General features: G+C 54.3%; 1 protein-coding gene and 1 long non-coding RNA gene across 7 annotated transcripts; one reads left to right on the top strand and one right to left on the bottom strand.

Annotated features, from left to right (window-relative positions):
• Positions 1-95: 95 nt before the first annotated feature.
• On the bottom strand, positions 96-9,205 carry LOC141373302 (uncharacterized). The gene is made up of 3 exons (XR_012379141.1): positions 9,075-9,205; positions 3,239-3,481; positions 96-253 (listed from the first exon to the last, which is right to left on the bottom strand). It is a non-coding gene; the product is annotated as an uncharacterized lncRNA (long non-coding RNA).
• GPR68 (G protein-coupled receptor 68) lies at positions 3,499-27,102 on the top strand. 6 transcript variants are annotated; one of them, XM_025870454.2, is made up of 4 exons: positions 3,499-6,196; positions 15,764-15,873; positions 17,924-18,096; positions 25,598-27,102. In XM_025870454.2, the coding sequence occupies exon 4, from the start codon at positions 25,727-25,729 to the stop codon at positions 26,807-26,809; it is 1,083 nt and encodes a 360-aa protein (XP_025726239.1). In that variant the 5' UTR covers positions 3,499-6,196; positions 15,764-15,873; positions 17,924-18,096; positions 25,598-25,726; the 3' UTR covers positions 26,810-27,102. The 6 variants fall into 6 exon arrangements, with proteins under 6 accessions (XP_025726239.1, XP_073751897.1, XP_073751896.1 ...); XM_073895796.1 differs by lacking the exons at positions 15,764-15,873; positions 17,924-18,096; XM_073895795.1 differs by lacking the exons at positions 3,499-6,196; positions 15,764-15,873; positions 17,924-18,096 and adding an exon at positions 8,516-8,705.
• The last annotated feature ends 260 nt before the right edge of the window (positions 27,103-27,362 follow it).

Raw genomic sequence — 27,362 nt, 5'->3', positions numbered from 1 at the left:
CCCCCCCCCCCCCCCCCCCCCCCCCCCGGGCCTCCGCTCCCGCCCGCCGCGGTCCGCGCTCAGCCGCGGCCCGGCTTCCTGCGCCCGGGACCCGAGAGAGGTGAGTGCGCCGGGGCCGCTGGGGTTTGGGCCGGGGCAGCGGGGCAGGCAGTGCGGGCATGGCCGGTCGAGGGGACCGCTGGACCTTCAGCAAGGCCGGCTCCCGGACATCTCCTGCGGCGGAAAATTCAAAATCCGGTCTCCGGATAAAGGCCTTTGTGGGGAGTGGAGGAGGAGAAGGGCTGGGAATTAGGTCCCTGTCATTCCAAGGTCCATACTGATAGTGCTCTGGGGCCCAGGGACCTACCACCCAGAAGGTGTGTCACGAGGGTGGCATTTGGGGAGGTGGGCAGCAGGCCAGAGGGGGCTGCCCTGCCCAGGGGTCCCTGGGGTGGGGGCAAATCTCAAAAGGCCAACACCGTTCACGTCCTCTGGGGACATGCCCTGACCCTGTATATCTGCTGCTAAGGTGTCCCCCCCCCGGCCCCCCCCCCCCCCCCCCGCTCCCCAAGAGCGCTGGGGGCCGAGTCCAAGGACCAGGTCCCAGGCTGGAGACTTTGCTGATGGGGAGGTGGGAGAGAGCAAACTAACACCTACCAAGTGCTTGCTGGTGCCAGTACCTCTCTGGCAGCATCTCCCACCTGTCTCAACCGCTCCCCCGCTCCATTCCTTATCACTCATTCAGCAAATGGGCCCTCTGCCAGGCTGAAACCCAGGATGGAGGGAGCTGGGCCCTGCCCATCCAACTCACACTCTAGCTGGGGAGACAGGCTATAATTCAAGGAGTAACTGGCAGAAAGTCCACCATGCATCTCTTTCCTGCCCTAAATGATCAGAATCTAAGGCAATATTATCCCTGCACTGATGAGAAATTCTTAAGACCACACCATCAGTACTCCCAGGACCCCTTCTGTATCGACAGCACCATACACACCAGTCACTGGGAGGATTCCCAGGATGCCGCCTCATCCCCTTGTGGGTTTCAGTTTAAAAGTCACCTCTTCCAGGAAGGCTACCCGGACTGCCCTCCTCTTAATCAGGTACTCTGGCCTTCCCTGCCCATCATCCGCTACTCACAGGTGTTATCAGAGTATTGTCATTGCTGTGTCAATCCTAGCTTTCCCTCCGAACTCAGCCACTCAAGTTCCATTTTATTATACACATAATATTTTTATTGAATATTTTTACTTTGGAAACTGGATTATGGCAGAACCTCTATTCGTGAAACAGGCACTTGAAACCTAATCTCTTGCTATCACTATTTTCAGATCTTCCCCTAGGCTGCTTCACAGCTTCTCCAGCAGAGTCCATCAATTTTTTTGGTACCTTGGGCACAAGCCCTGACACCCCAGAATGACCCCTGGGGCCCCTGGCTGAGGACAAAGAGAACCTATATTCTGAAGAGAGGACAGGGACCAGGGCCCCCTCCTTCTCCACTCCTCCAGGGCCTGACGCCCTCACTGTGTTGGGGGCAGGAGGGAGACCGGCATCTTGGTCCCATCATGCAGCCGTCCCCCAGCCATGTCCCCTCACTGTTGGTCATCTCTTCTCTCTGGCCAGCCTGCACTGGCCCTGATGGTGCCTGATGGGTGGCCCCTCGGGGGTACAATGCAAAAGGTCCTCTGGGGCCTCCCCACTGTCCGGATCCCTGACATGGGTGCCTTGGCTCCAGTACCATCTCCTTGTGCCCCCTTGGCTCCGGCCCCACCAGACAGCCCTCTGGGAACTTAGCTCCTGTCCGCCATGCCAGCTTGCATGACACACGGAGGATGTGCAGGCCACTCACTGCCCCCTGGCTGGCTCCTGCCTCTCCCCAGGCTTCTTTTCTGCCCGACCAAAAAGGCACACTGAGCCCAGGAGCATGCCCCTGCCTGAGCGGATGGACTGCTGGGCTCCTCGCCCTGGAGCAGCCCAACGCCACTCCATGAGAATTCGCTTGGAGAATCTCAGCCTCCCGGTGGCTCACCCTCTGATCCCAGTTCCTGCTTGTCCACCCCAGCACTGCAGATGTGGGTCAGGGGCTGCAGAACAGGAAGTGGAAGTCCTAAGGAACAGTCAGGCCCATTGCTTCGGGGCACCCTGGGTGCCCCTCTTTGTCTTCAACTGGGCCCCAGTGCTCAACTCCAGGAGGGGGAACCCCCCTCCCACTCATGGTTCTATGACACTTAAATACCCTTATTTTTAAAAAAGGAAATTGTGTTCCACTTGCAGAAGTGGAAAATCAGTACCCTCTGCCACAAAAGTAAGGTAATTAAACAAATAAAAACAAGGAAAACCAAGCAGTGTTGGTTCTAAACTTAGATCAGCACCTACTGCTTGCAGAACACACCTGAGGCTAGCTTACAAAGGGAGATTAACAAGAGTTAAGAACTAAAGGCACACTAACACCCAGCTGAGACTTTCTCCTTAGTGCAGTAAAACAGGTTAAGAGAGAATTAGATAAGGAATAACAAAATACATGGCTAAACTTCTATCAGTCGGCACCTACTGAGTACAGAGCATCACACAGAGCCTGAAGTGATGCAGAACAAGCCTTCAGTTTATCTATCCCTGAAGGGCCACTTCCTCCAGGAAGCCCACCCAGATGTGCCTGTACCTCTCCCGTTGTTAGGGTTGTCATGCTTTACTGTAATGCGGTATTGGCTTCCACTCCCAAGTATAAGTTGCGTAAGAGCCACCACCAGGTCTGTCTCACTTTACCATCCAGGTGTTGGGTCTGGAGCACGGGTGTTGAACAGATGAATGAATAATGAATGAATAACTGGGTTGACCTCCCTGACTTTGGTCTTGCTGGGCCCCCTCCAGCAATGCCTTTCCTTCCTCCTCCTCCTCCCTGCACAAAACTCCACACCTTCCATCCTTCAAGGCCCTGCTTGAGAGTCCAGCTTTTCCAGGAGGCCTTTTTCAAGCCACTGAGCCCCGCCCCCCCGAGTTCTCCTGCCCTTGAATATTCAGTGCCTAGCAGTGCCTGTGCCCGGGGGACATTCAGTTCCGTGGTCCAGTGTGTTCCCCACACCTGCACGGGACAAGCAGTATGGGTGACACCACAGAGGCTTCTTACCCACTGTGGAGTGACTCAGCATGGTCCCGCCTTCAGGGATGCTGCTGTGTTGGGTCTGGGCCGCTTGCCGTATGGTCCCCTGTGCTGCCATAACAATCCCTATAAGCTTAGCGGCTTAAAACACAAATTTAAACTTACAATTCTGGAGGTCGGAAATGGGTCTCGAGCTGTCAGCACAGTGGAGTTCCTTTATGGAGGCTCTAGGAGAGAATCCATCTCATTTCCTTTTTCAGCTTCTAGTAGCCGCCTGCATTTCTTGACTGATGGCCAACTCCCATCCTCAAAGCTGACTATTGCTGGTTGTGTCTTTCCCACCCGTGGAAAATCCAGGATACTCTCCTCATCGCAAGATCCTTAAATTAATCACACCTGCAAAGTCTCCTTTACAAAAAAAAAAAACATACATCTATTCATTTGAGAGAGCGAACTCGTGAGAGTGGGGGGAGGGGCAGAAGGAGAGAATCTCAAGCAGATCCACACCCTGCTGAGCGTGGAGCCAGACACAGGGTTCAATCCCACCACCCATGAGACCTTGACCTGAGCTGAGCTGCCCAGGCGCCCCTGCAAGGTCCCTTTTGCCATGAAAGGCAACATATGCACAGGTCCCAGGGATTGGAACATTGGACATCTTTGAGGAGGGGCATTATTCAGGCTGCCGTAACAGCTGTCCCTGATAGTCAGAGGCCGCTGTGGCCGGTGGTATATTAATAACAACTGATGTTTACTGAACATTTACTCTGGGCCAGGGACCATTCTGAGCACATTCTCCCAACACTCTGAGGTGGGTGCCACTGTTATTACCCTCACTGAACAGGGGAGGCGCTGAGAGATTAAATAACTTGGCACATGGCAGAGCTGGGATTTGAACCCAGGCACTCTGGCTCCCCCGTGTGCATCCTCCTAACCTTGGGGCCTCACCTCCAGGATCCCAGCCCACAGCCTGGGAGAGGCCGGGCAGGGTCTGAAGCCCAACACAGAGGGAGAATTTTCACTGAGATTTTCTGGGCGAGGCTCCATCTGGGTCACAAATTCTCTGCCAGTCCCCTCCCGTGTCAGCCCTTCGTCGACCCCATTAGAGGCACCTAAGCCTATCCCGGGGAGCAGCGGGGAGCTTCCAGTGGTTCTTGTTAGGGGCTCCAGGCAGGTGAGCTCGGAAGAGCTCCTGGATGCCACCTACCAGATTCACCTCTGCCCTGTCCCCACACTCACACCCCAATCATATGATCCCCACAGGAAACAAAGAAACAAACCAAAGAAAGTAAACCACATTTCCCTAGCTCGCCATAATGAAGAAGCCTGCCTGCATACCTGAGCCAGAGGGGAACACACAAGCCTTCCACAGACACTGGATGGAGAGGGGTGCCCTAACCCCTATTGAGGAGGCAGTGGGGCAGGCATATTTCTAAGAGTTTTTATACTCATTGACTGCAACAACCCTGTGAGGTACTGTTATTATCCCCATTTTACAGATAAGGGAACTGGGGCAGAGAGCAGTCATGTAACTTTCCGAGGTCACGCAGCCAGTATGGAGAGCCACGATTTGATCCATTCTCCATAAGCAGGCGAACCAAGGGCAGAGACTGGTCAGGGCTGGTTGAGCAGTCGCAGCCTGACCCACTCTACGTCAGTCAGCCAAGCCCCCTTTTGTGCCTTCCCAGCATAACCTGCTCTCTTTGCACCTGCTAGGCTGGGCCCCTGGTTTCTAGGTCAATGGATTTCTTGAGAGCACTTTTATATTTCATGCTTACAGTGATCTTCATTATTACGCCATATTTAAAGGAGGAAACACAGGCTGCAGGGAGGCTGAAAAACTTGGCAGAGCACTCCCAACCAGAAAGCAACAGGTTTGGGATTTGAACCCAGACCTTCAGATGCTACCCCCTCTCCAAACTGCCTGAGCTTGAGCAAGCCTCGCCTGAAGGCCTCTTCCAGAAGTCTGCAGCCCAGCCAGGCACGCAGCAGGGTTTCCCCAGCGTGCCAGATGTATGTGCTCACACTTCGTCTGGACTTGCATTCCCTCTCCACCAGACTCAGAGTTTCCTGCCTTCGGTGGCCACATTAGTCACACTCTGTCTGAGAGCCCAAGGATTATCTGAGTGGGAGCGGAAACAGCAGTTGTGTTCATCAGGTCACTCTGATTAATCAGTTCAGGCCCAAACCTGCTGGAGTGTGGTTGATGCCAGGGAAAGAGAATTCTCAGAAAAACCATCTTCTTGCTGCTTGAAACTGTCCAGGGACGAGCTTGACTCTGCAGTGGCAAGCATTTCTCAAAAAGAAAGTCAGACACACCAAAATGAGTAGCTAGGGGGCTCACAGCGACAGGAAGCACAGGGCCAGGGAGTCTGCAAGAGGCAGAGGAAGCAGAGGCTCATTCTGTTATTCAGGGGGCTAAAGACAGATTTCCTCTGAGGCTGGCCAGCTGTGCTAAGTGGAAGAAGGAACTGGAAAAAACAGTAATTTTTTTTTAAAGTAGATAATCTGTGCACATTCTAAGCTATGCGCATATTCTTCCATTAGTGCGAGTTTACAGTGAAGACGCCTCTGGTCCAGTCAGAGCCTTGGCAGGAAGAAGAGGCACCGTCAGGCAGGGTGACCAAGGAGAGGTTAACCCAGGCATGGTTTTTCAAAGGTGTGGGTACCCGGGCCCAGCTTCTCAGGGGAGCTGTCCCTACCCCAGGCTGGAGAAAGAAGAGGGAGGAGCCACACAGGACAAGGGCTCCAGCTGCAGCTAAAGGCAGGCAGCCAGCCTGGCAGGCGAGGGATACTCCCTCCTCACTCTCCTGCTGCCCTCTGATCCCAGTTGGTGCCTCCCATTGGCCAAACCCAACAGAAGCCAGAGGGCAAGGGAGGCCAGTGATCCAATCCATGGAGTTAGGACGGAGACAGGCAGAGAGTGGATGTGGATGGGCTGATAAAAAGTCCTCGGCACAGTTCTGGCCCTGGTACGACAATCTCTTTCCTCCATCCCCTCTACTGCCATTTCTGAGCACCTACGGGCCTTCCCTAACCAGACACTGGGAAAATGCAAAGGCCAAGACCGAAAAACCCAGGGGAGGCTGGAAAAGAAGCAATGGACGTCAATGTCACTTATGCCAGGTTTGGAGAAATTCTGCCCACGTCTCTGGAGTCCAGCCCATTGTGGGAGATGATTGCTGTGGGCAAGAAAGACAGTTAATTAGTGTAGTGTCTCAAATCAGCATTCTAGGAGCATGGGCCATTATTTGCCATCCCCTAGAACCAGGAAGGTTCTGGAAAACAATGCATGCTTCATTTTAACTTAGTGAGCTGTTTGTTGTTTACAAGGCCAATGCCAGGTTTTATTTACAAAAGAACAAATTCTGCTGCCCCTGCCAAGGACTGGATATCTTAACACCGAGAAGCACAGCAGAAGGTGACACTGTAGGCAGCACGATGAATCTCTTTGCTTCTCCGAATCTAGCATCTTCTTAGGGAGAGCATGGCCAGAGATGCCAACCCTTTTTCCACTGGCCAATTCTGGATCTTCAAGTAACTAGTATAGGTGCCATGCTGTTCTAGCTCTAAAAAGTGAAGCACGAGTCCAAACGGAGCTTGTTTTAATTGAAGAGTATTTACACTTGTAAAAGGTTCTGGGTTTAGAGATCCATAAACAGAGAACAGAGACTGCATGCTAGAAAGAGATAGGCAGGGAGAGAGGGGGCCACCATCTGAGAAGTTACAGTGTGTGTGCCACCCCCCCAACTGTGAATCTGGCAGCCCCCACAAGATTCACTTTGTAACAAACTTTCTACATGGCATGCATTGTTTGTACCCTTGGGAGCCAGAATCCTGGATCTGGCAACTGAAGATGGGGCTTTAAAACACCCCACTTCTCTCCTGGGGGGACAGGATGAGGCAGATCATAGTTGCTGCAAGCAGCAGCTTCAGTTAGGACTCTATTCAAGTCCTGGTTCAGACACTCAGCACTGAGTGGCCTCGGGCAATTCACTGAACCTCAGTTTCCTGATCTGTAAAATGGAAAGAAGAAAACTACTTGTTGGGATTCAAAGAGACCATTCATAAGCACTAGGGACACAGTAAGTGTTCAAAAGATAAGAGCCATATATAAGAGGGCATGCGGCGGGGGCAGTAACAGCGAACATCCATTGAGCCCTAATATCTGCTGGGTGGCGAGCTAAGGGCTTTGCCTGATTTAATCGTGAAATCACCTCAACTCCCTTTTGAAGCAGTGTCCCCGTTTCACACATGAGGAACTAGGCACAGAGAGTTTGAGGGATTTATCCAAGGTCGTCCTACTAGTAGGTAGCAGAGCTGGGGCTCCAATCCTAGACACTCTGGCTTTTGAAGGCAAACTCTGATGTGCATTTTTATGGCATGCATAATTAATCCAGACAACTCCATTTGTGAACATTTTGCAAGAAGGAGGAATTTCAAAATGAGGACAGCCTCTGAGAAGAGCTTGCCAGGAGGTTCTTGCTGCCCTCTGCTCTCCCTTCCCCGCCCCCAGCCAGGGTATCTTCTCCCCGCTTGTCCAGGTCCATCTCCCTCCAGAGACTCACCGAGGGCCAGTCACAAAGCAGGCAGTTTTGAGTCACTCGGAGGGCTTAGCCGAAGGTGAGACATCGACTTCTCTCTTTACCTCTCTGCCTGCTCCATCCTAACCCCCCGACCATGGGTCCTAACGACCATAACGGCACAAGATTCCGCAGACGCCCGCAGGGACCACTCCCAGACATTCATTTCACAAATAGGAATGGGGTGCTCTCCTCTGAGCCAAGCGCTGGGCCAGGAGTGAGTGTCCTGCAGAGAGACAGCTGGGTGCCAGTGACCCCAGTGGATGGTGCGAAAGATGCTGGGAAGGGAGCCAAGCGAGCACCGCACAACTGAGAGCCAAGAAGGCTTGACAGGGGAAGTGACCTTTGGGTCTCAAAACTGGGGCTGGAGTTCAGGAGATGGGGACAGGAGTTCTTTTGAGTGGAGAGGGACACAGAGTTAAGATCTGCGGGTATGAAAGAGCAGAGGTGATGAAGGAACAGCTAAGGGTAGCTTGGGGTAGGATGCTGGCTCCGGACTCACCTGCCTGGGTTCGAATCTCAGTGCCTCCACTTACTACCTGTGTGACCTCGGGCTCATTAGTTGACCTCTCTGTGCCTCAAACCCCCCCCCCCGCCACGTGCAAAATGGGGATGATAACAGTAGGTACCTAGTAGAGTGGCAAGGATCCGACGAGTTCCGTGCATCTAAGTGCTTGGCACAGTGCCTGGCACACAGTGAGTGCTCAACCCTGCAAAGCTCTGGCTACTGTTACTGCTGTTCTAGGGTGTTTGGGGCAGGCGGGAAGGCAGGTGGCCTTAATGCCTCCTTGAATTCCCAACAAAACCAGCAGGAGGTCCTCCTCTGTGTCGTGCATGGCCACCCATGACTCAGGCACACTCAGGCGGGGGGACGGGGCGGGGGGAGGAAACACCAGGGCTGGGATCCAGGAGGCAGCAAACCTAGGCTGGGCCGCTGGGACTGAGGTCAGGGGAGCTGGAGAGAGGCTCGGGGCAGCAGCGGCGGGATTGCACTTCCTGAGTGGCTACCGATGTGCTGGCGCCGCGGATAAGGACGTGAAAAGTACAGAAAGGTGCTTGCCGGGCTCTTGTCTCAGCTTACCCAGGGATGTGGCGGAGAAGGACCCTTGTCCTTTTGCAGGCAAGGCCAGTCTGAGCCCACACTCGGGGACACAATGGTAGTGGGGGTGGGGAGTGCTGTGCCTCTAGGACAGGTCTGAGCGACTGTGGTTCTTCCCGGCAGGCGCCTAGCCTGTGGCCTGTGGTCAGTGACGGGCAGGGCAAGGACCCGCAGGACTGGGTGCGCCCGACGGGGGTGAGGAGGGGAAGGGGGAGAGGATGGGGAAAATCGGGGCACCACGAGGAGGAGGGCCTGGCCAGGAAATGGACCCGCCAGCGTTCCCAGACCACCTCTGCCAGCAACCGGAGGACGCAGCGCCCACCTTGCTTGCTGCGCGCTGGCCCTAGGAGCGGGCGCGGACAACGCGCGGGGTAACTGCGACCGGCACCCTGGCCCTTCACCGCGCAGGTATGTGTCCCCCGGAGCCAGGCCTCTTCCTCTCGCCACGGTCGGGGTCGGTCGGTCGTGGGGTCCCTGGCGCACCAGGAAACCGCCTGCGCACAGGCAAGCGGAGCGGACCGGCTCCTGGGCACTGACAGCCAGGTCTGCGCCTTCCCCCGCACGGGCCCGTGGGGGCCACGTGTACGTGCGCGGGGCGCAGCGGCCCAGTGCGGGAGCGACGGCGTGCGCGCGTGTGTGCGCGGGCCGGGGGGGGGCGGCCAGCGCGGGAGCGGCCGCGTGTGCGCGCGCGCGCGGGGCCAGGCGGAGGCGGCCAAGGGCGGGCGCGCCCCGGACGAGCACGGCGGGTGCCTAGCGGAAGAGGGCAGACGCGGCTGCGGCCAGGCCGGCCTGGTGTCTAACCCCCGCGCGCCACGGGCGCGTCCCGGTCCCTCTCTGGGGTAGAATGTCTCTGCCCCGCGGTTGCTGCCTGCTTTGGCAGCCACCCCCTCGGCTGGCTCTGTGACCACCTGGTAATTACACACACACACACACACACATCTGACCTTTCCCAGATCGCGGCAGGCAGCACTGTGACACAAAGATTCGCCAGGTTTTCCTTTCCTTCCCCCGAAACTGCTCGGTGTCTCTTGAGTGAAGGGCAGGTGTCCGGCCCAGGGAAAGCTTGCCTGCGATTGGCCGAAGGAACGCCGGATGGGGTTGGCAAGGCCTCCTGCCTGGCAGTCCGTGGGCCCAGATTATCCTCAAGCTGGAGAACAGTGATATGGTGACCAAAGGGCACAGGAAGACACTTTTGGATTTAGGAGGAGGGAGCACAGTCTTGGAGCCAGAGGCTCTGTGACTTTGGGCAGGTCACTTTCTGTGGCTGGGCCTCCGTGAAACAAATAACTATTAGCCATGGCCACCACATAGAGGGTCGTGAGGACAAAAGAGATGTGAGAATGGTCCAAATCTGAGGTGATGCGATTGTGTCTTCTGGCACAGGTAAGCTTTCAAAGAAAAGAAGGCAGGGAAAATTCCTGAGCTTAACAGAGGACGTGGGGCTTTAGCAGTGTGGATGCCATAGACTAGGGCATCTGCCGCTCAGAGCCCCGTTCCAGAGCTAAAGGACTATGGTCCACATCTCAGCTCTTCCTCTTATTAGACCTATTACCTTAGGCAGATCAGCTACCCTGTTTTTAAGCCTCGGTGTCACTTTCTGTGAAATGGGCATGATAATAGAGCCTGCTTCCTAGGGTGGTCGTGAGATCATGCAGCTGAAGATCTTGCCTTGAAAGCTTTTCAGTGCCCCCTAGACGTTAGCTATGAATATTGTTATTACCATTATGCTGCGCCCTTCTGGGTACAGTGCACACTGTAGGGAGGGAAGACTCATCCAACAGCCAACAGTGGAAAACGGGTTTTATCCTTCCGAGCTGGTTGGTCTCAAACAAGATACCTTCCCTCTCCGAGCCTTAGTAGTTCATGGGGAAAATGATGATTATTATATCCACCCACAAAGTTGTTATAAAAATTAAAATAACCATATGAATGAATCCAGCACATGATAAGCCCTCACCTGATTTTGGAGAAAGATAATACTTGTGTCCCACCTATCTACGGCTGCATAACAAACCACTTCAAAGACAGCTGCTTAAAATAACAGCATTCATCTGCCTTGCTCAGGAATCCACGATTAGGGCAGGGTTTGGTGGGGATGGTGTATCTCTGCTCCTTGCAGCATCTGCTGATGGGGCCCAGCTGGGGCAAGAGAATCTTCTTCCAAGATCACACACTCGTGTGATAGGCCAGTTGATGCTGGCCCTCAGCTGGGACCGTCGTTCAGGGTCTGGGTTCCTGTCAATGTGGGCCCCCTCCCAGCATGGTAGCCAGGTTTTAAGGGCAACTATCCCAAGTGATAGGAAGTGGAAGCTTCCAGTCTCTTCAGAGTTGGCCTCAGTAGTAACAGCCCACCGAGATTCAAGGAGAGGGGACTTAGACCCCGTCTCTCAATGAGAAAAGCATCAAATAATTTCCAACTATCTTGAATCTACCACAACTTGAAAACCTTCCTTTTGCTTTTTTTACTTTTCCTGGGTGCCATGGTGACAAATTAATTCAACTTTGCGAAGAAGACCAGCAGAGATCCAGATACCCATAACTAGGGTCTTACCACAGAGCCTGTTTTGGTCCAGATCTCTTTCTCTGGGCCTGATTCCAGGCTGAAGGAACAGGCATCCTATATAGTGGCCTCTCTAGTATCCGTTTCCTTGGAACCTCCGGGGCTTCAGTCCCCAGCTCCGCCAACCCCTTGTCTTTAAAACAAGAGGGGGAAGCCAGGAAGAGGGTAATTGGGGTTCAGAAAAGCAGATTTTTCACAGGTGGCCCAGGCTGAGTATAATGAGCATCGATGTAGCTCTCAGGTCCCTGGAGAAACCTGTTTGTTTTTCAAGAGGGTTGCTGCCTGGGTGTTTGGAGTGACTGTTGTCCTACATTATTAGGTTATTAGCTGATGGGTTGAAGTGCCGTGGGCGGGGAGGGCAGGAGGCCCCGGGAGTCGCTATGGCAACCTTCAGGTCTGTGGTTTGTGCTTTGGCTCCAAGCCGGAAGGATGTCCGAGACAGTTGAGACCTTCTCAGAGAGACCACAGATTCTCCAAAGAGAGACCAAAGTCTCTCTTTCAGCAGTAGGTTTCCACTGTAATGTATTTTCACGCATGGCCACCCACCCATGTCCCCAGAGTCAAAACCAACCCTCTTCCGGTTGCCTCCTCCCAGAGTCTGACTGTCTGCCCCAGTCTGTTATTTCCCGACTTCAATTTCAGCCACACTGGGCTGCAGAAAGAAATGGATTTTAGATTCATGTATTCATTGACACGTTCAACATATCGTTGTTGTGCATTTATTTTGGGCCAAGCTACCTTCTTTCTCTCTGAAAGAGAACAAAACAGACCCAGCTCCTCCTTCCTCCTGGGGCTTACTCTCTAGAAGGGGAGATGGGCATGAGCAAATAATCATCCAAATTCCCACGCACTGCATTGTTAATTATTAGAACATAATTAATTTAGACCTAACTTGAACCCCAGCACTGCCATGAGCCAGCTCTGTGACCTTGGTGTCTTCGGTGGTGAAGCCAGGATAATAATATTTACCTTACAGGGTTGCTGTGAGGCATCATCAAGGCACGCTCTGGGATGCACAGCATCTCGCATGTAGCAGTAACTCCAAGTATGTAAGCACCCACCCGGTGTCCCTTTGTCCATGGCCTATCTGTCGTTTGGAACTCACCGGCCACCTTCTCTCTGTATGAGGAGCCCTGGTCCCCCCCAGCTCTCTGGCAGTCACAGCAGTAAAACACCCAGACCTCACCTTTCCGAAGTTTCAAGTCGGCCAAGGAAAGACAAAAAGAACCCAAGGAGGGATGTGTGGAGGAGGGTGGCATTTGAACTGGGCCTTAAAGCTCTGGTGCTCAGACTTTGGTGTGTGTCAGAAAAACCAAAAGGAATTGCTCAAAGGCCAGACTCTTGGACCTCATCCTGAAGTGATTCTGATTCAGTGAATCCAGGGCAGGGCCTGGGAACACTGGTGCGGGCTTCCTAAAGCTCATCTGGGAGACGCTGCCTTGAAGACCGGAGGGGGGATTTGACCTTGAATAGTAGGGAGAAGAAGCCAGGAAGTGGGTGGGCCGCGAGAGCAAGGGCTGATGGGGCCTCCTCCCTGCCTTCACACTTCAGCCACCTTCTGCCCATCTTGCCCGCCCTCCACTCCAGGGGCACAGCTAGCTCCAAGGCCATCCCTGCCCAGAGGCTCTGTCATAACCCCCACACCTCTGATTGGGCCCCATGGCTTTGGTTCCATCACACTCCCTTCTTGCTCGCTGTTAGACTTTGTCCTGGAGTCGGGGTGGGCGTGGGCGACAATGCCCAGCTATTTATTTCCTTCCTTACCTCCTCCACTTCCCAGCCCCTCACCCCAGCTGCCCCCCTCTTTGGTTATCAAGCATTTATTAGTGCCAGACCCTCGGGCAGTATGGTACTAATAAATGAGGCTACAAAAGAGAGAAAGGCCGGCCCGGCTCAGGGGCCTGGGAGCTTGTTAGACGGACGTGCTCAGCCTCACCCCAGGCCTACCGAACCAGATTCTGCACGTAAACGCGATTCCTGGGAGATTCACGTCGACATTTGTGAAGCACTGCTCGGTAGGGTTTTTAATAAGGGCAATATGGTGGCACAGAATAAGGACCCCCAAATGATGTCCCGTTCATAGTCCCTGGAGCCCATGAATATGTTACTTTACGTGACATTAAGGGAGATTAAGGTAGCAGGTAGAATCAAGCTTGCTAATCAGCTGACCTTTAAAGGAGACTGTCCTGGTTTATCTGGGTGGACCCAGCATGATCACAAAGGTCTTTAAAAGTGGAGGAGGGGGGCAGCAGGGTCAGAGTCAGAGAAGGAGATGTGAGGCTGGGAGCAGAGACCAGAGTGACACAGTGTGACACGGGCTCAACCCACCACTGCTGTCCTGGAAGCTGAAAGGGGGCTGAAAGCCAAGGAATGCTGGAAGCCCCTAGAAGCTCGAAAAGGCAAGGAAAGGGATTTTTCCCTAGAACTTCCAGAAGGAAAGCAGGCCTGCCAATACTTTGCTTTCAGCTCAGTGAAACTAATGTCAGACTTCTGACCACTAGACTCTAAGACAAGAAATTTATGTTGTCTTATGCCACTAAGCTGGTGGCAATTTTTTTCCAGCAGCAACCAGAAACTCATACAGTGGTCAAGAGTCTTTGGAGTCAAACAGTTCTGCTCTTTCCTAGCGATGGGACCCTGGGCAAGTTGCTGGCACTCTTGAGTCTCCATTACCCTACCTAGAAGACAGGGATAACCCTGCCTCACAGGACTGGTACAGAAGTTAAAACAGGAAGCATCTGAAAGGTGCTCAGACCAGGTACTAAGCACATACTCCCCAAATGGCAATGACTGCCCTCCTTGATCCTAAGTTGCTCCCACCTCTTCCCTGACTCCACCAGGGCCGTGGTGCCAGGCACTCTGGGAGGTTCTCTGCTGGTTCTTTTCTTGGTCCTTGAAGCCATCTTAACTTCACTCCTGGCCACCTTTGAACCTGCAACAATATTGCACCTTGCATCAGCTCCTGTGATGTAAGCCTGGGCGAAAGCAGGAGGCCTGGGGAAGGTCAAGGCCGGCCTTCAAGATACAAGTCAGCGAAGGTCCCTGCAGTCAAATAGCAGATGGCTCATGATAAGACACTTGTACTTGTCAGAGCCTTCAGGGAGCCTCCGAGGTCTTTACCCCAACTAGCCCCAAATCGGTAGAGTAGCCAGGGGAAACCAGGTAGTGCACCATAACAAACACCTCACCGAGCTGGCCTGCTCACCCTCCACTCTTCCTGGGGTAAATCAGACCATGGGGCAGGACCTTCTACCCTGTTTCCACCATCATCATCATCCCCATCATCACTGTATCCTGACTAACATCAAGGGACCTATTAGGCGCCAGGCATTTGCTGGACCTCATCCCCTTTGGGGGGACTCATAAAAGTTCATTGGTCAGCAAGGTCTGCGGTTTCTCAAGGTCACACAGCCAGACAGTGGCAGCACGGGGATTGAGAGAGACCTCCACGGTCTGGCCCGGCGCCTCTGCTCTTTACCTTCACCCCGTGCCCTTGGGCTCGCTGCCACGTGCTGGAGGTCTTGCATGGTGCCACCGGCTCAGAGCCGACTCCACGGTCCTCCCTATGGTGATTCTCAGATTGCCTGGACTTCTAGGGGCCAATGGGTGCCCAAGAGCCTTGTGGCCTATGGTGCTGTTGCCCTCAAAATAATAGGCTCAGAGGGGCTCAGAAAAGTCCACCAGCCCTTCAGAGTCAAGGTTCTTGGAGGAGATGTTTATGCTGGGGGCAGACAGGGAGGCCCAGGGCTCAGTCTGACCTTCTGGGGCTGCTGTTCTCGTGAGGGCCTACAATGCTTCCTGACTGCTGTCCCCAAGGGCTGAGAGCAGGAGACCGTGATTTCGGGTGGCAGGCCGGGCGCAGTTTAGGCCCTAGGTCTTTCCAGGATGGAAGGAGCTGCAGAGGTGGACCCTGGCAGCCCCTGGGAGGTCACTGTGCCCCACCTAGCTCAGGCATTCTTTTTTTATTTTTATTTTTTTAATTTTTTAAAAAGATTTTATTTATTAATTTGACAGAGAGAGAGAGAGAGCAGGAACACAAGCAGGGGGAGTGGGAGAGGGAGAGGGAGAAGCAGGCCTCCCGCTGAGCAGAGAGCCTGATGTGGGGCTCGATCCCAGGACCCTGGGATCATGACCTGAGCCGAAGGCAGACGCTTAACGACTGAGCCACCCAGGCGCCCTAGCTCAGGCATTCTTGCCCTTCACTGAATTCTCCAGCGGCAGCTCCAAGATACTGTCACTTTGGGCTGAAGGACAGATTATGAATGGGGGGAGGCAGGCCAGGGGCTTCTCTTGAGACTATGTTTTTATTACAAACTCATTACTTTGCACTTAGTTGTAGGTTTATTGAGTGAGGTTTGGGGGAGTCGAAGTGATGGGGTCCCCAGGACCCCTCAAGCCCCTGCCTGATGCTTGGTGTCCCCACAGTTTCTAGTCCTTCTTTTCTGTTCTAGGTTAAGGACAAAATCCTGGCACCAAAGTAGAACACAGCACAGGCTCCTTTTTCTCTTCCTGAGTGGGTGTCTCAGAAGATGTGGGCTCAGCTGATTTGAGTTCAACTAAAGTAAGAATCACCCCTCCACCTGCAGTCCCAAAGGCCCACTGGGGAGGAAGAGGGGATCTCTGGCCGTGGAGAAAGGAAGACTCCCCACTGCAGGTGAGATATGGTGTCTTTTGGCTGCAGAGGGGGCTGGGCAGCCTGCGGGCAGCTCCTGGGAGGCGAGGGTCCTGGGGCGGGGGAGGGGACGTGGTACCATCCGTGGTTTCCGCAGGTATAGACAGTCTGCGGGTCTATGCCCTGTTAGGCTGGGCCAGCCTGTAGAGAGAGACTTTTCTCTGGCCTGTGTGTCCCCCGGGTAGCCAGGCATTCACTACGAAGTTGACTGTGCTCTCCTCACCCACCCGCTCCTTCCTGTGACCTGAGGGAAGACCAGCCACGCTTCTGCGGCTCGGGGCGGTGGGGGGGGGGGGAGAAACATCTGGGTCTAAACCTGCACTACCACTCCATCACGAGATGCAGACTTTTGCAGCAGCTGACATAGAAGCTTTTGCTTGGAGGGCCCAGGCCCCACGGGAGGGGATTTTTTTTTCTGACATCCCTACCAAAATAGTCCCCCCAAAAGATTATAATAGTGATTCATCCTCTGGAGAAGATGAGTCCCACAGATCACCCAATAGGGCAGAGAGACTGCACTTTCTCAGTGACCCCCAAGCACAGTGGACGTTGGCTTTCTGGCTCCAGCAGTGCCTCCTTTGAGCCCCTTCCAAGGTGATCACGTCAAAGGGAGGAGGCTCTGCCAACACGGCATGGCACCTGCAGTCAGCAGCACGTTCTGAGAATCGCTGCTCTCTCATTTAGCTGTGGGGCCCTGGTCTAGACCCTTGGCCTCTGTGTGCCTGAGTTTCCCCATTTGTAAACTGAGGGGGCTGAGCTGGGTAACCTCCAGGGGTTCTTTCAGTCCTGCAGCGCTGAGGAAGTTTAGTAAATGCCGCTGAGAGACAGAAGACCCCATGAAGCCAGAGCCCAGTGCTGGCTCCCTGCTCGGGGCCAGGCTACTTTAAAACACTGCTGTTTGCCTTATAGCCCAGAACCTTCCTCTGTTGCCCTGGCTCTGTTGGTCCGCAAAACAGGACCCAGCTTGCTTCCACCCCATCAGCACTGCTGCTGCACATGGCTGCCCACTGGAGTTGTCCAGAGACCTTTAAAACCCTGGTGCTTGCACCTCCCCTCCAGAAAGGATGATTTCATCCATCTGAGGTAGGGCATGGCCATTGGCATTCTTTTTTATAAGCTCCCCAGGTGTTTTCTTAGGTGAGGTGTGACCCACTGACCCAGATGTCACTTGTGAGCCGCCGAAGGGTGACAGCCCGGGGATGGGCATGGAAATAGCCATCCTCCCCACTCCTTGCCTGTTATCCCATTGTCCTTGCCGGTCCGTGTCCACAGTATATTCTAGTTGCTGGAGCACTGGCCTGTCTGAATGGCTCAAGCAAGAACCCCTGGGGCAGGGGTTCAACCTCCTGCACCCCCTCTCCTGGTCTCCTGTAGGTGCTCAGGGTGGTTTGATGGGTAGAATTAGTGCACTCGGCTCCCCCCGCAGCTCCCCCCCACCGGACTCCCCAAGGCCCCCTGCCCCTAACTCAGGCTTGAACGGTCCTGGTGAGGTTTCTCCCTGCCACCCCCTGGGGTGTGTGGCAAGCATTTGGAGGATGCGTGGAGGGAGTCATCCCCCCACCCCACTCTCATCCTTGGCTGGGGAGTGTTCCTCGGCAACCGCCCAGCCTGATACCAGATCGGAGTTCACATGATTCTGCCTCAGCTCAGGAATGGGCAGCCTCCAGCTGGGATTTTCTAGACCGAGCTGGGAGGTGTGGTCTGTGGAAAATCTCCGGAGGGGAAGCGCAGGTCCTGGCTGCAGGGTGGCCTGCCTGGGGCGTCCCCCGGGCCCGGCAAGGTGGGTCCAGTCTCCTCCCCCAGGCCTCTCCAGAGCGGCTGGAGGAAGCCCGGGCTCTTTGAGGTTTGAGGGCACAGCTCAGCCCGGTGGACAGTCAGAGAAGACCCATCTTCCCCCTTTGCTGCCGCTCACTCCCTGCCTGCTCTCACCTGGCGGCAGAGACCGTCATCACCTTCCTGGAGTCTGGAGGCTGAGCAAGGCAGGGGATCAGTCCAGCTGCTTCGAAACAGAGGATGGCGACTCATTAGTGGGTCAAGAAATCAATTTAGTAGCTAATGAGCTGCATTTCGAAAACCAAGTAGAAATGATCAGAGTGCGTCGCAAGTCCTAGGGTAAGTATTGCTTTGGGGAAGTTTGTTTCTCACTGTGCAAGCATGCCTGTGTATAATGTCTGTGCGTGCTTGGTTACAATGTCAAGTACGTTCTTGCTGTGGCTTGTGGTCGAAAGAGCTTAAAAGGCAGCAAATTTGTGCCGTGATGCCGGATTCTGCATTCAGATCCACCTGACTTACTATATGAACTTGAGCCACTGGGTTAGGCTCTCTGGGGTTCAGGGTCTGTGAATGGGGATAGCAGTGCCAGCCAAGCTGCCTCAGAGGGACAGCCTGAGCCGCGAGGCCCCCCCTGCCCCCCATGGGCCTGAACTTCGAAACAGTTGCAAGGGTTTTAGAAATGACACTGTCTCTTTGTTGTTGGTGCGGGAGTGAGGATATTTGGGAGCCAGATGGGACCAAGGAAGACTGCAGCCTGATTTCTACTTGTGTCCCAGAGGGAAATGTCAGCCTCTGAAAGCATGCGGAGGTTTGACCGCTCAAGGGAAGGGAAGCTGGGCCTGCAGGAAACTCCCCGCTCCGTGGGCTCGGGGCTCCGTGAGTAACTGTCTGTGTGCGTGCCTGAGTGCAGCACACGGAAGAGACGTGAAGATTAGATCACTGTTTATGCACCAGCTCAATGCCAGCATCAGGCACCTCTGCCTCCTGGCTGGGAATGTGCAGGAGACTCTCAGCTTGCGTCAAAGAGGCGCTTCCTTCCTTTCAGGGCTAGTTTCTCATGGTCATTAAAGTCCTCGGAGACCTCCGTGCTGTTGGGCATTTGTGTAAAGATTTGCTTTTAGGTGTTGGGTTATTTTGTGTAGTCTCTGGGTTTCTTAGCTGGATGATGAAGTGTTTGAGGCAGACGCAGGGGCTCCCCAATGTTGGTTCTTCGTCTCGATCCCCACCCCTTGGGCAACCACGGACTGGGCGCACCTTGGATTTTCCTCAGTGGGTGTTGAGGAAACAGTTGACCTGGTAGAGCACCTGCCAGGTGCAGGGGACCAGCCCAGGACTAAGCCTGGGGGCCCTCGTGGTGGCATCCGAGGACTGGGGCTCAGTGAAGCCTGGAGGTAGAGGGTGGTTGCTCAGTGATAATCGTGACGGACAGAAAGAGAATGTGATGCAGAAGAAAGTGTGGGCCGATCTGAGTTCAAAAGCTGGCCTGCCACATCATGACTGTGGAATCTTGAGCAGGTTGGTTCATCTCTCTGAGCCCCAGTTTTTTCGTCTGTAAAGTGAGCCCAGATAAGACTGGTGTTGAAAGAGAGTGAATGTACGGAAACGTTCCTGGCAGGTGGAGGGCTCTCCGCTGATGTGGCTTGGTTCTGCCACTCTGTCTACGTTTTTCCATTTACAGATCACTTTTGCATCCACTGTGTCCCTTGATTTTTGAGGAGCAAGTTTCCTATGGAGAACAGGTACAGAAAGGACACTCCTGGCAGGGTGTCGTTTCCATCTGGGGGTACGTGTCCTCAGGAACCAGTAGGGGAGGCTGGCTGGGATTAGTCCCTAGGAGAAAAAGCTGGAGCCTCTGACCAGCTCTGGAGGCTTGAGCAGATGCCCAGCTGCTAGAGTGGAGGCTACCGTAAATCTTCTTTCTTACCTTTCTGTTTCTATTGATGACATCCCCACTGTCCCAGCACCCAACCTCAAACCCATCTACCTGTCCAGTCACCCATTCATCCATCTCTCTACCCATTAACCCATCCATCTATCCGTCTACCCCTCGCCCATCTAGCTGTTTACACATTCATCTACCATCCACCCACCCGTCCATCTCTCTACCCGTTCGCTCACTCATCTATCCATCTACCTTCATGCATTCATTTACTCATCCACCTGCCCCCCATCTATAGGTGGCTATTCATCTACCCACCCACCCACCCACCTACCTCTCCACCTCTCCATCCATCTACCAAGTAATTTTTGAGAGCTTATAAGGACCGAGCACTGAGGAACATCTCAGATTTGCCCGACTCAGATTTGTCCATCTCCCTTCTCATTACTTGTCAGTTGCTACAGCTTCTTCTTGTCTCCCCTCTGGCCATGCTTCCTCATACCTAGACCCTGTCATGTCAGGCTACTCTCAGTTCCCCAAAAGTGCCCATTATCTCTCATAGTTGGCTTGTTGCACACATTGTTTCCACAGACAGAAACTCCCCTCTGCTTGGGCAGCCCCTTCCCCCTTCTGCTGTCTTAGCCTAACTTGCTGCTCAGGAAGGCTTTTTGGGCTGGGTCAGGTTACCTCCTATGAACTCCCTTAAAATCCTGTGCTCTCTTTAGGAGCTGTATTCACCTGTCTTCTTCACTGTCCCATGAGAGTAAATGCAACTTGAGTTACACTAAGTGACAGTGTCTAGTGCAGTGGCTTCCATACAATAGATACTCAGTAAGTATCTGTTGTGTGAATGGATAAGTGAATGGATGGATGGATGGATGGATGGATGGATGGATGGATGGATGGTTGGGTGGATGGATGGATGGATGGATGGATGGATGGATGGATGGATGAAAGATTGGAGGGCCATTGAAGGATTTGAAGTAGGAATGATTATGTTAGATTTGTATTTTAGAGGATGGCCTTAAGGGTGGTAAAATGGAGCCAAGAAATCCAATAGGAAGCCATTGCACTGATTCTGGGGATGAAGTCTTGACCAAGCCAGTCTAGAGCACTGGTGAGGAAACTGAAGAGGAAGAGACTGATGTGGGAAATATTTAGGAGCTGAAAATGGTAGAACTGGGTAATTAACTGGATGCTTTGGATGAAGATGCGGAAAGAAGCTGAAGGCCCTTCAGCTGGGCAGGTAGAGATGCCCCTTCCAAGAGCAGATTCATGCAGAAATGAGGGAAGTGGGGTGGGCCTGACTGACCATGTTTGGTGAGGCAGCGGGACACCGGTTATGTCCACCGTCCACCTGGTGGGAGGTCTGGGAGTCGTCAGAGTGCAGATGGGGTTGAAACCAGAGAGGGATGCTGTCCCCCGGAGGATGTGTGTCATGTGAAAAGAACAAACCAACTTTAAATTTGAGCGTGAGGGATGCTCACAGCACCACCATACACTGCCCCCAGGTGAGAGAAATTTATGCCTGTGAGATTGGAGGCTCCTTGAGGGTGGGAGAAACGCAGAGGAACTGGACTCTTGGGCAGGCCACTCCATCTCTCTGGGCCTTAGTTGCCTCACCCCTCAAATGGGGGAAATAACAGGGCCTTTGTGAAGGTGGGGGAGAGCAGATACGAAATGCTCTGCAAACTGTAAAAGATTTTGCAAATACGAGATGTAAGTACCCCGACAGATCCAGTCACTGTTTGTCGAGAGATTGAATCAGGCTATTGATCTTGCATGGGTTGTATCCTGGTTCTGCCCGTGAGGTCCTGCTGCGTCCTAAATTTCCCTTCCAGCCACCTCTGCTCCCCAGCTTGGGAACTCGTGTTATCTGGGTGCTTGTCCTGCCACTTATCAGGAGCCAAATCCCAGACGTTCCAGACCTTTGAGCACCTTGCTACACAAGAGTGTGCTTCGTGGGTCAGCTGCACCAACATCACCTTAGGAACAAGCCCCACCTCAGACCCACTGACTTAGAAACACTGAAGGTGAGGCTCAATAATCTGTTTTAAACAAATCTTCCAGGGCACTCTTTAATGCACCTAAATTGAAAACCACTGCTCTTAGAACACCCTTTTTGCTACAAGGGAACGTAGGAGGTGCTTTAATCTAAACATAGTAAATGTTTCTTCTTTGCCCTGCAGGCTTGAATATTTTTGACTCTGGTTGCCAGATTTCGATTATTGTTGGCCTAGGAAAGAGGAAGGGACATGCTGTTGCCCGAGCGCCGCCCCGTCCCCCACACCCCTGCCCCCCACACAGATATACAGTCACCACTAGTAAACAATAGGCTTCAGCCTGGTGACTCTCAGTGAATTCCTAAGACCTGACAGGATGTGTTTTTCGCTATGGCTTCGTTTGCCCTGGGTGAGTGCTCCTGGGGACGGCTCGGGGCCCTGGACTGCTGTCCACTTCTCATATGGAAGCCAGCCGCACCGTTTGGCCCCACAGGTGTGGGCTTGGGATTCAGGGATAGGAGGGCTGGCAAGAGGAAGGTGAACGGAGCCACAGTTTGACACACTGGGCAGAGTTTCGGGGTCACAGGCCTCAGCTGCCCCTTTCCCCTTCTTCTCACCGTCAAAACGTTTAAGCAAAACCAAAACACACAAAAAGCAAAAAAACCCAAGAAAATGCCCTTGTGCACCATTGGTGGGCATGTAAAATGGTGCAGCTGCTGTGGAAAATAGAGTGGCAGTTCCTCAAAAAATTAAAAATAGAACTACCATCTGATCCAGTAATTCCACTTCTGGGTATCTACCCAGAAGAGCTGAAAGCAGGGACGCGAATAGATAACCATACATCCATGTTCATCATAGCAGCATTATTCCCAAAAGCCAACGGGTAGGGCAGAAACAAGTGTTCGCTGACAAATGAATGGAAAAACCAAATATAGTAAATACACACAATAGAATATTATTCAGCCTTAAAAAGGAAGGAAATTCTGCAATATGCTACAGCATGAATGAATCTTGGGGACATTTTGCTAAGTGAAATAAGCCAGTCACCAAAAGACAAACCCTGAACGATTTCTCTTGGACGAGGACCACAGAATAGTCACATTCACAGGGACAGAGAGAGTAGAATGGTAGGTGCCAGGGCCTGGGGTGGGGGGCAGAGGGGCATGGGGAGTTCAGTTAGCGTTTCATGGGGACAGAGTTTCAGTTTGGGAAGACGAAAAAGTTCTGGAGATGGATGGTGGTCCTGGTTGCACGACAGTGTGACTAATCAACTGTACATTTTTTAAAATGCTTACCGTGGTAAATTGTATGTTATATATATATGTAACCACCACTGAAAACACCAAGAAGCACGCCCCTCCACCACCATCACTGAGATTCCAGGCTTGTGTAGGATGGAGAGCTGACCCCGACGGGGCGTCCTCGTCTTCTGGAGACTGAGATTTTGGGAGTGAGTCTCAGCTGGAGACTGGCTGTCAGGAGGCAGGGAGGTGGGACATGCAGCAGGGAGACCCAGGCTTCCTTCCTCAGTCCGGCTTCAGGCGACCTCAGTTTCCTCACCTGTGAGATGGGGCGGTGGCATTCACTTATTCCTTCCAGAAGTGTTCGTGAGTGCCTGTGAAGTGCCAGGCACAGTTCAAGGCGCACCTGGCCTCTGGCCTCTTGGAATTCACATCCCGTGGAGGAGACAGATCAGCAGCCGCAGTCAAGTTAACCGACAAGAGCAATCTCGGATGCTGCTGGGGGCTCTGAGGAGCAGTCAAGCAGGAGGTGTGAGGGTGGCCGGGGAGGGGGCTGCTTATGTGGGGTGGTCAGCTGAGATCTTGCAGAAAAGGAGCCAGCCCTGCCGTGGAGGTGGAGGTTGGGGGGGCGGGGGCAGGGGACAGCTCTCCTGAGAGACAATGGCTTATGCAGCCAAGGCGTGAGGCCTGAGCCACAGACAGCTCGTTTTTGTGGCTAATGCATGGCGGTGGTGGGCGAGGCCGAGGGAGCCGGGGCCAGATCACGCTGGGCTTTGTAGGTCCTATCCGGAGTTGGGGTTTTACTGTAGGTGTGATGAGAAGCCATCTCAGTGGCTTTTAAGCAAGGAAGAAGAGGACCTGGTTATATTTTAGAAAGAGGACTGTGGCTTCCATGTGGGTCATGGGCCGGGGACAAATGGGAGAGCTGGGGTCGGGGAGGGAGCCCAGGTGAGGAGGGTAGCTTTGGTAGAACCATCTCTTGCCCGTCTAGAGACCCTTATGAAGGCTACAGGGTACTTTCCCAGGAAGAATGCCCGTACTTACTTATTTACAAGATTGAGCAGGGCGTTGCAGGGGCATCCCTCAAGTTTACCCTCCATGCACCCCAGGACTGGAACTGCTGGGCTGGGTGTCTCTGAGCCCTTCCCCTGCATGCTGCACCCGCTTCCAGCCTGAGCCCTGGCTCCTGGGGCCACGGGGCCAGGCAAGAGCCACAACAGAGCTGCAGTGGTGAGGCGGTGGAGGGAGGGTCCGTGGTCAGCAGGTGGTGAGGTGGCTGCCCGGCACACTCTGAGCGGGTCTCCCTTTTGGGTCCCTGAGTCGCAGCTTGACTATGGTGGAGAGACTATGCAAGGGGCAGGGTGGATCTGCTGATACTTCCAAACAGCTTAATTCAAACCTCACTCGTTCAGAATTTACAACCATATAGACTGTACCTGCTCAAGGCGGGGGGTGAAATTGGTTCTTGGGTGGGGTGAAAAAAAAATCTTACCTATTACAATGATTTGTCACCCTTCAAAGGGCCACAGTACACAAACAGATGTGCAATATATTTGGGGTATTAAAATTTCACGGAAAGGGGACGGTCAGGGGAAAAGAGTGGCTAATGAGGCTCTCTGGGAGGATGATTCTTACACAAACAAAAAATTAGAAGTCCTGATTTAGAAACAGTGAGATTTTTCAGTGGGGCCGGAAGAGTTCAATCAGTAGAGTAGCTCAGGCCTTTCGCTTCGATATATTAATTTATAAAGTGGGCTTACCACAGAAATCTTTGTTCTGTCTTGTTCAAATGTATCTGTACACATAGCAGTAGCATTTTTGTTGTTGTTGTTGTTAAATTCTCAACAATATAAGCTTTTCACCAGTGTTAAGACTTACCATATTTTACTCTGCCTCTTTGCCTCTGGCAAAACAATGCTGTGGATTTTGGCATCCGTCGTTTTACGTGGCCCTGATACGGACCCGAGCACAGGTGTTTCGGCGCCCGCGTTACAGATGAGGACACTGACGCTCAGAGAGGGGAAATCACTCGCACAGCCTGTAAGCGGCTGACCCTGGCCTGGCACTCATTTCTGTTGGTTCCTTGTGCTGTTCCCTGCGCTGGGTCCTCAATTCCACGGAGAGGAGGTGAAGTAGCACCTCCTGATGAACACCCAGGAATCCAGGCAATGCCCTGTGGGAAGGGTGGTCTTTGTTTCTCGCCAGAGCACAATAGGATGAGTCAAGGTTGGGCCCCTTCCGGGCTGCCTGGAAAGGCCCCCCGGAAGGGGCTGTGGCCTCAGTGCTAACTGACCTGGTACGTTCTTGGGAGCAAGTAGGAAAACAGTGAGTGATGCATACTGCTGTCGGAGGGAGAGTGGCCGGGGCCCTCGCTGTTATGTGCGGGTTGGAATTGATCTTTACCTTGAGCGTCCCTTGGAGAGCGGGGCTTGGGATGAGTCTGTGCTCACAAGAGCTCCTAGCCTTCCTTGCTGCCCCTGCGAGACCAGGAAAATAAATAAGGGGCAGGAAGGCAGGGAGTGGGGATAGGGAGGCACAAACCACCATTTAGTGTCTTGGTGCGTGACCAAGGTAGTCAACTAGATAGTCGAGCTGAGTTGAGGTTGGTCCAACCTTCTCCATTAAGTGAGGCGCTTAGAACGGTACTTGACACCCAGTAGGCGCTACATAAACATTAGCTGCTATCATCCTAAGCCTTTCCTGCCTTTACCTTTCAGGGGCTTAGCCACCACGGAGGAGGCCCAGCTTTTGATACAGCTGGAGCCACACCCGGCGAACAAGATGGCTGTAGAGAGACGGGCCCATTCCCTGAGCCCGTGAGGGGCGAGGCGCCCTGAGGCCCAAAGATGGGGAACGTCACTGTGGAGAACGGCTCACTGTGCGCCATCGACCACACCATCCACCAGACTCTGGCCCCGGTGGTCTACATCGTGGTGCTGGTGGTGGGCTTCCCGGCCAACTGCCTGTCCCTCTACTTCGGCTACCTGCAGATCAAGGCCCGGAATGAGCTGGGCGTGTACCTGTGCAACCTGACCATGGCCGACCTCTTCTACATCTGCTCGCTGCCCTTCTGGCTGCAGTACGTGCTGCAGCACGACCACTGGTCGCACGGGGACCTGTCCTGCCAGGTGTGCGGCATCCTTCTCTACGAGAACATCTACATCAGCGTGGGCTTCCTCTGCTGCATCTCCATCGACCGCTACCTGGCCGTGGCCCACCCCTTCCGCTTCCACCAGTTCCGCACGCTCAAGGCGGCCGTGGCCATCAGTGCGCTCGTCTGGACCAAGGAGCTGCTGAGCAGCGTCTACTTCCTCATGCACAAGGAGGTGGTGGAGGACAAGGACCGGCACCGCGTCTGCTTCGAGCACTACCCCCTGGAGCCATGGCAGCGGGGCATCAACTACTACCGCTTCCTCGTGGGCTTCCTCTTCCCGCTCTGCCTGCTGCTGGCCTCCTACCGGGGCATCCTGCGGGCCGTGTGCCGGAGCCACGGCACCCAGAAGAGCCGCAAGGACCAGATCCAGCGGCTGGTGCTCAGCACCGTGGTCATCTTCCTGGCCTGCTTCCTGCCCTACCACGCTCTGCTGCTCGTGCGCAGCCTCTGGGAGGCCAGCTGCCAGTTTGCCAAGGCCGTCTTCAACGCCTACCACTTCTCCCTGCTCCTCACCAGCTTCAACTGCGTGGCCGACCCCGTGCTGTACTGCTTCGTCAGCGAGTCCACGCACCGGGACCTGGGCCGCCTCCGGGGGGCCTGCCTGGCCTTCCTCAGCTGCGCGGGCCCCGGCCGCGCCCGGGAGGCCTACCCGCTGGGTGCCGCCCAGGCCTCGGGGAAAAGCGACGAGCCCGAGCTGTTGGCCAGGCTCCACTCGACCTTCCAGACCCCGAACTCGCCCGGAGCCGGGGTTTCCCCCGCGGGTGGCTTGGCCTAGCCGGGCTCTCGCCGTGGGGGGCCGGGTGAGGCCCGAGTTCGCCGTCGGGGCTGCCGCCACCGGCCTCCCGGCTCTGCCACGGGCAGGTGCCTCCTTCTGCTGGAGGGAACCAGGGGCCGCGCCCCGCGGCAGGACCCCTCTGGTCCCGGGGAGCCCGCTCCAGCTTGCTGGGCCCAGCCGGGGAGGGGGCCCCGTCGGCTCCTGGGTGTTGTCTGTGCGGGTGGGGCTTCTCGGGAGGGGAAGACGGCCAGCTGACACCTCCACGGGGTTCTCGAAGGGAAGCTGTGGGGGCGGGGGGGGTGCAGAGTGTGCGGACATGGAGGCGGGGGTGGGGGGTGCAGAGTGTGTGGACATGGAGGCGGGGGTGAGGGGAGGCTGGGGTGGGGCACCTGGGGGCACACGTGCCAGGACCTTCCAGTGCCATTGTCACGGATGACACCTCTCCAAATGCACCAGTGCCTCCTGGGGACATGACACATGAAGCTGTGTTGTCATCATTATCGCTCAGGACCCACCCGTTTGTGGGAAGAGGACCTGCCAGGAGGAGGTCGGT

This window comes from Callorhinus ursinus, unplaced genomic scaffold, assembly GCF_003265705.2.
Source record: "Callorhinus ursinus isolate GAN/ISIS: 27379988/994484 unplaced genomic scaffold, GSC_fseal_2.0 scaffold8, whole genome shotgun sequence".
Taxonomy (NCBI): Eukaryota; Metazoa; Chordata; class Mammalia; order Carnivora; family Otariidae; genus Callorhinus; species Callorhinus ursinus.
The sequence above is the reverse complement of the archived record's forward strand: the minus strand, read 5'-3'. Positions and strand labels throughout refer to the sequence as shown.

Bases quoted from the DNA above. Each gene is read 5' to 3' on its own strand.
- GPR68 (XM_073895796.1), top strand. From the start codon at position 25,727: ATGGGGAACGTCACTGTGGAGAACGGCTCACTGTGCGCCATCGACCAC.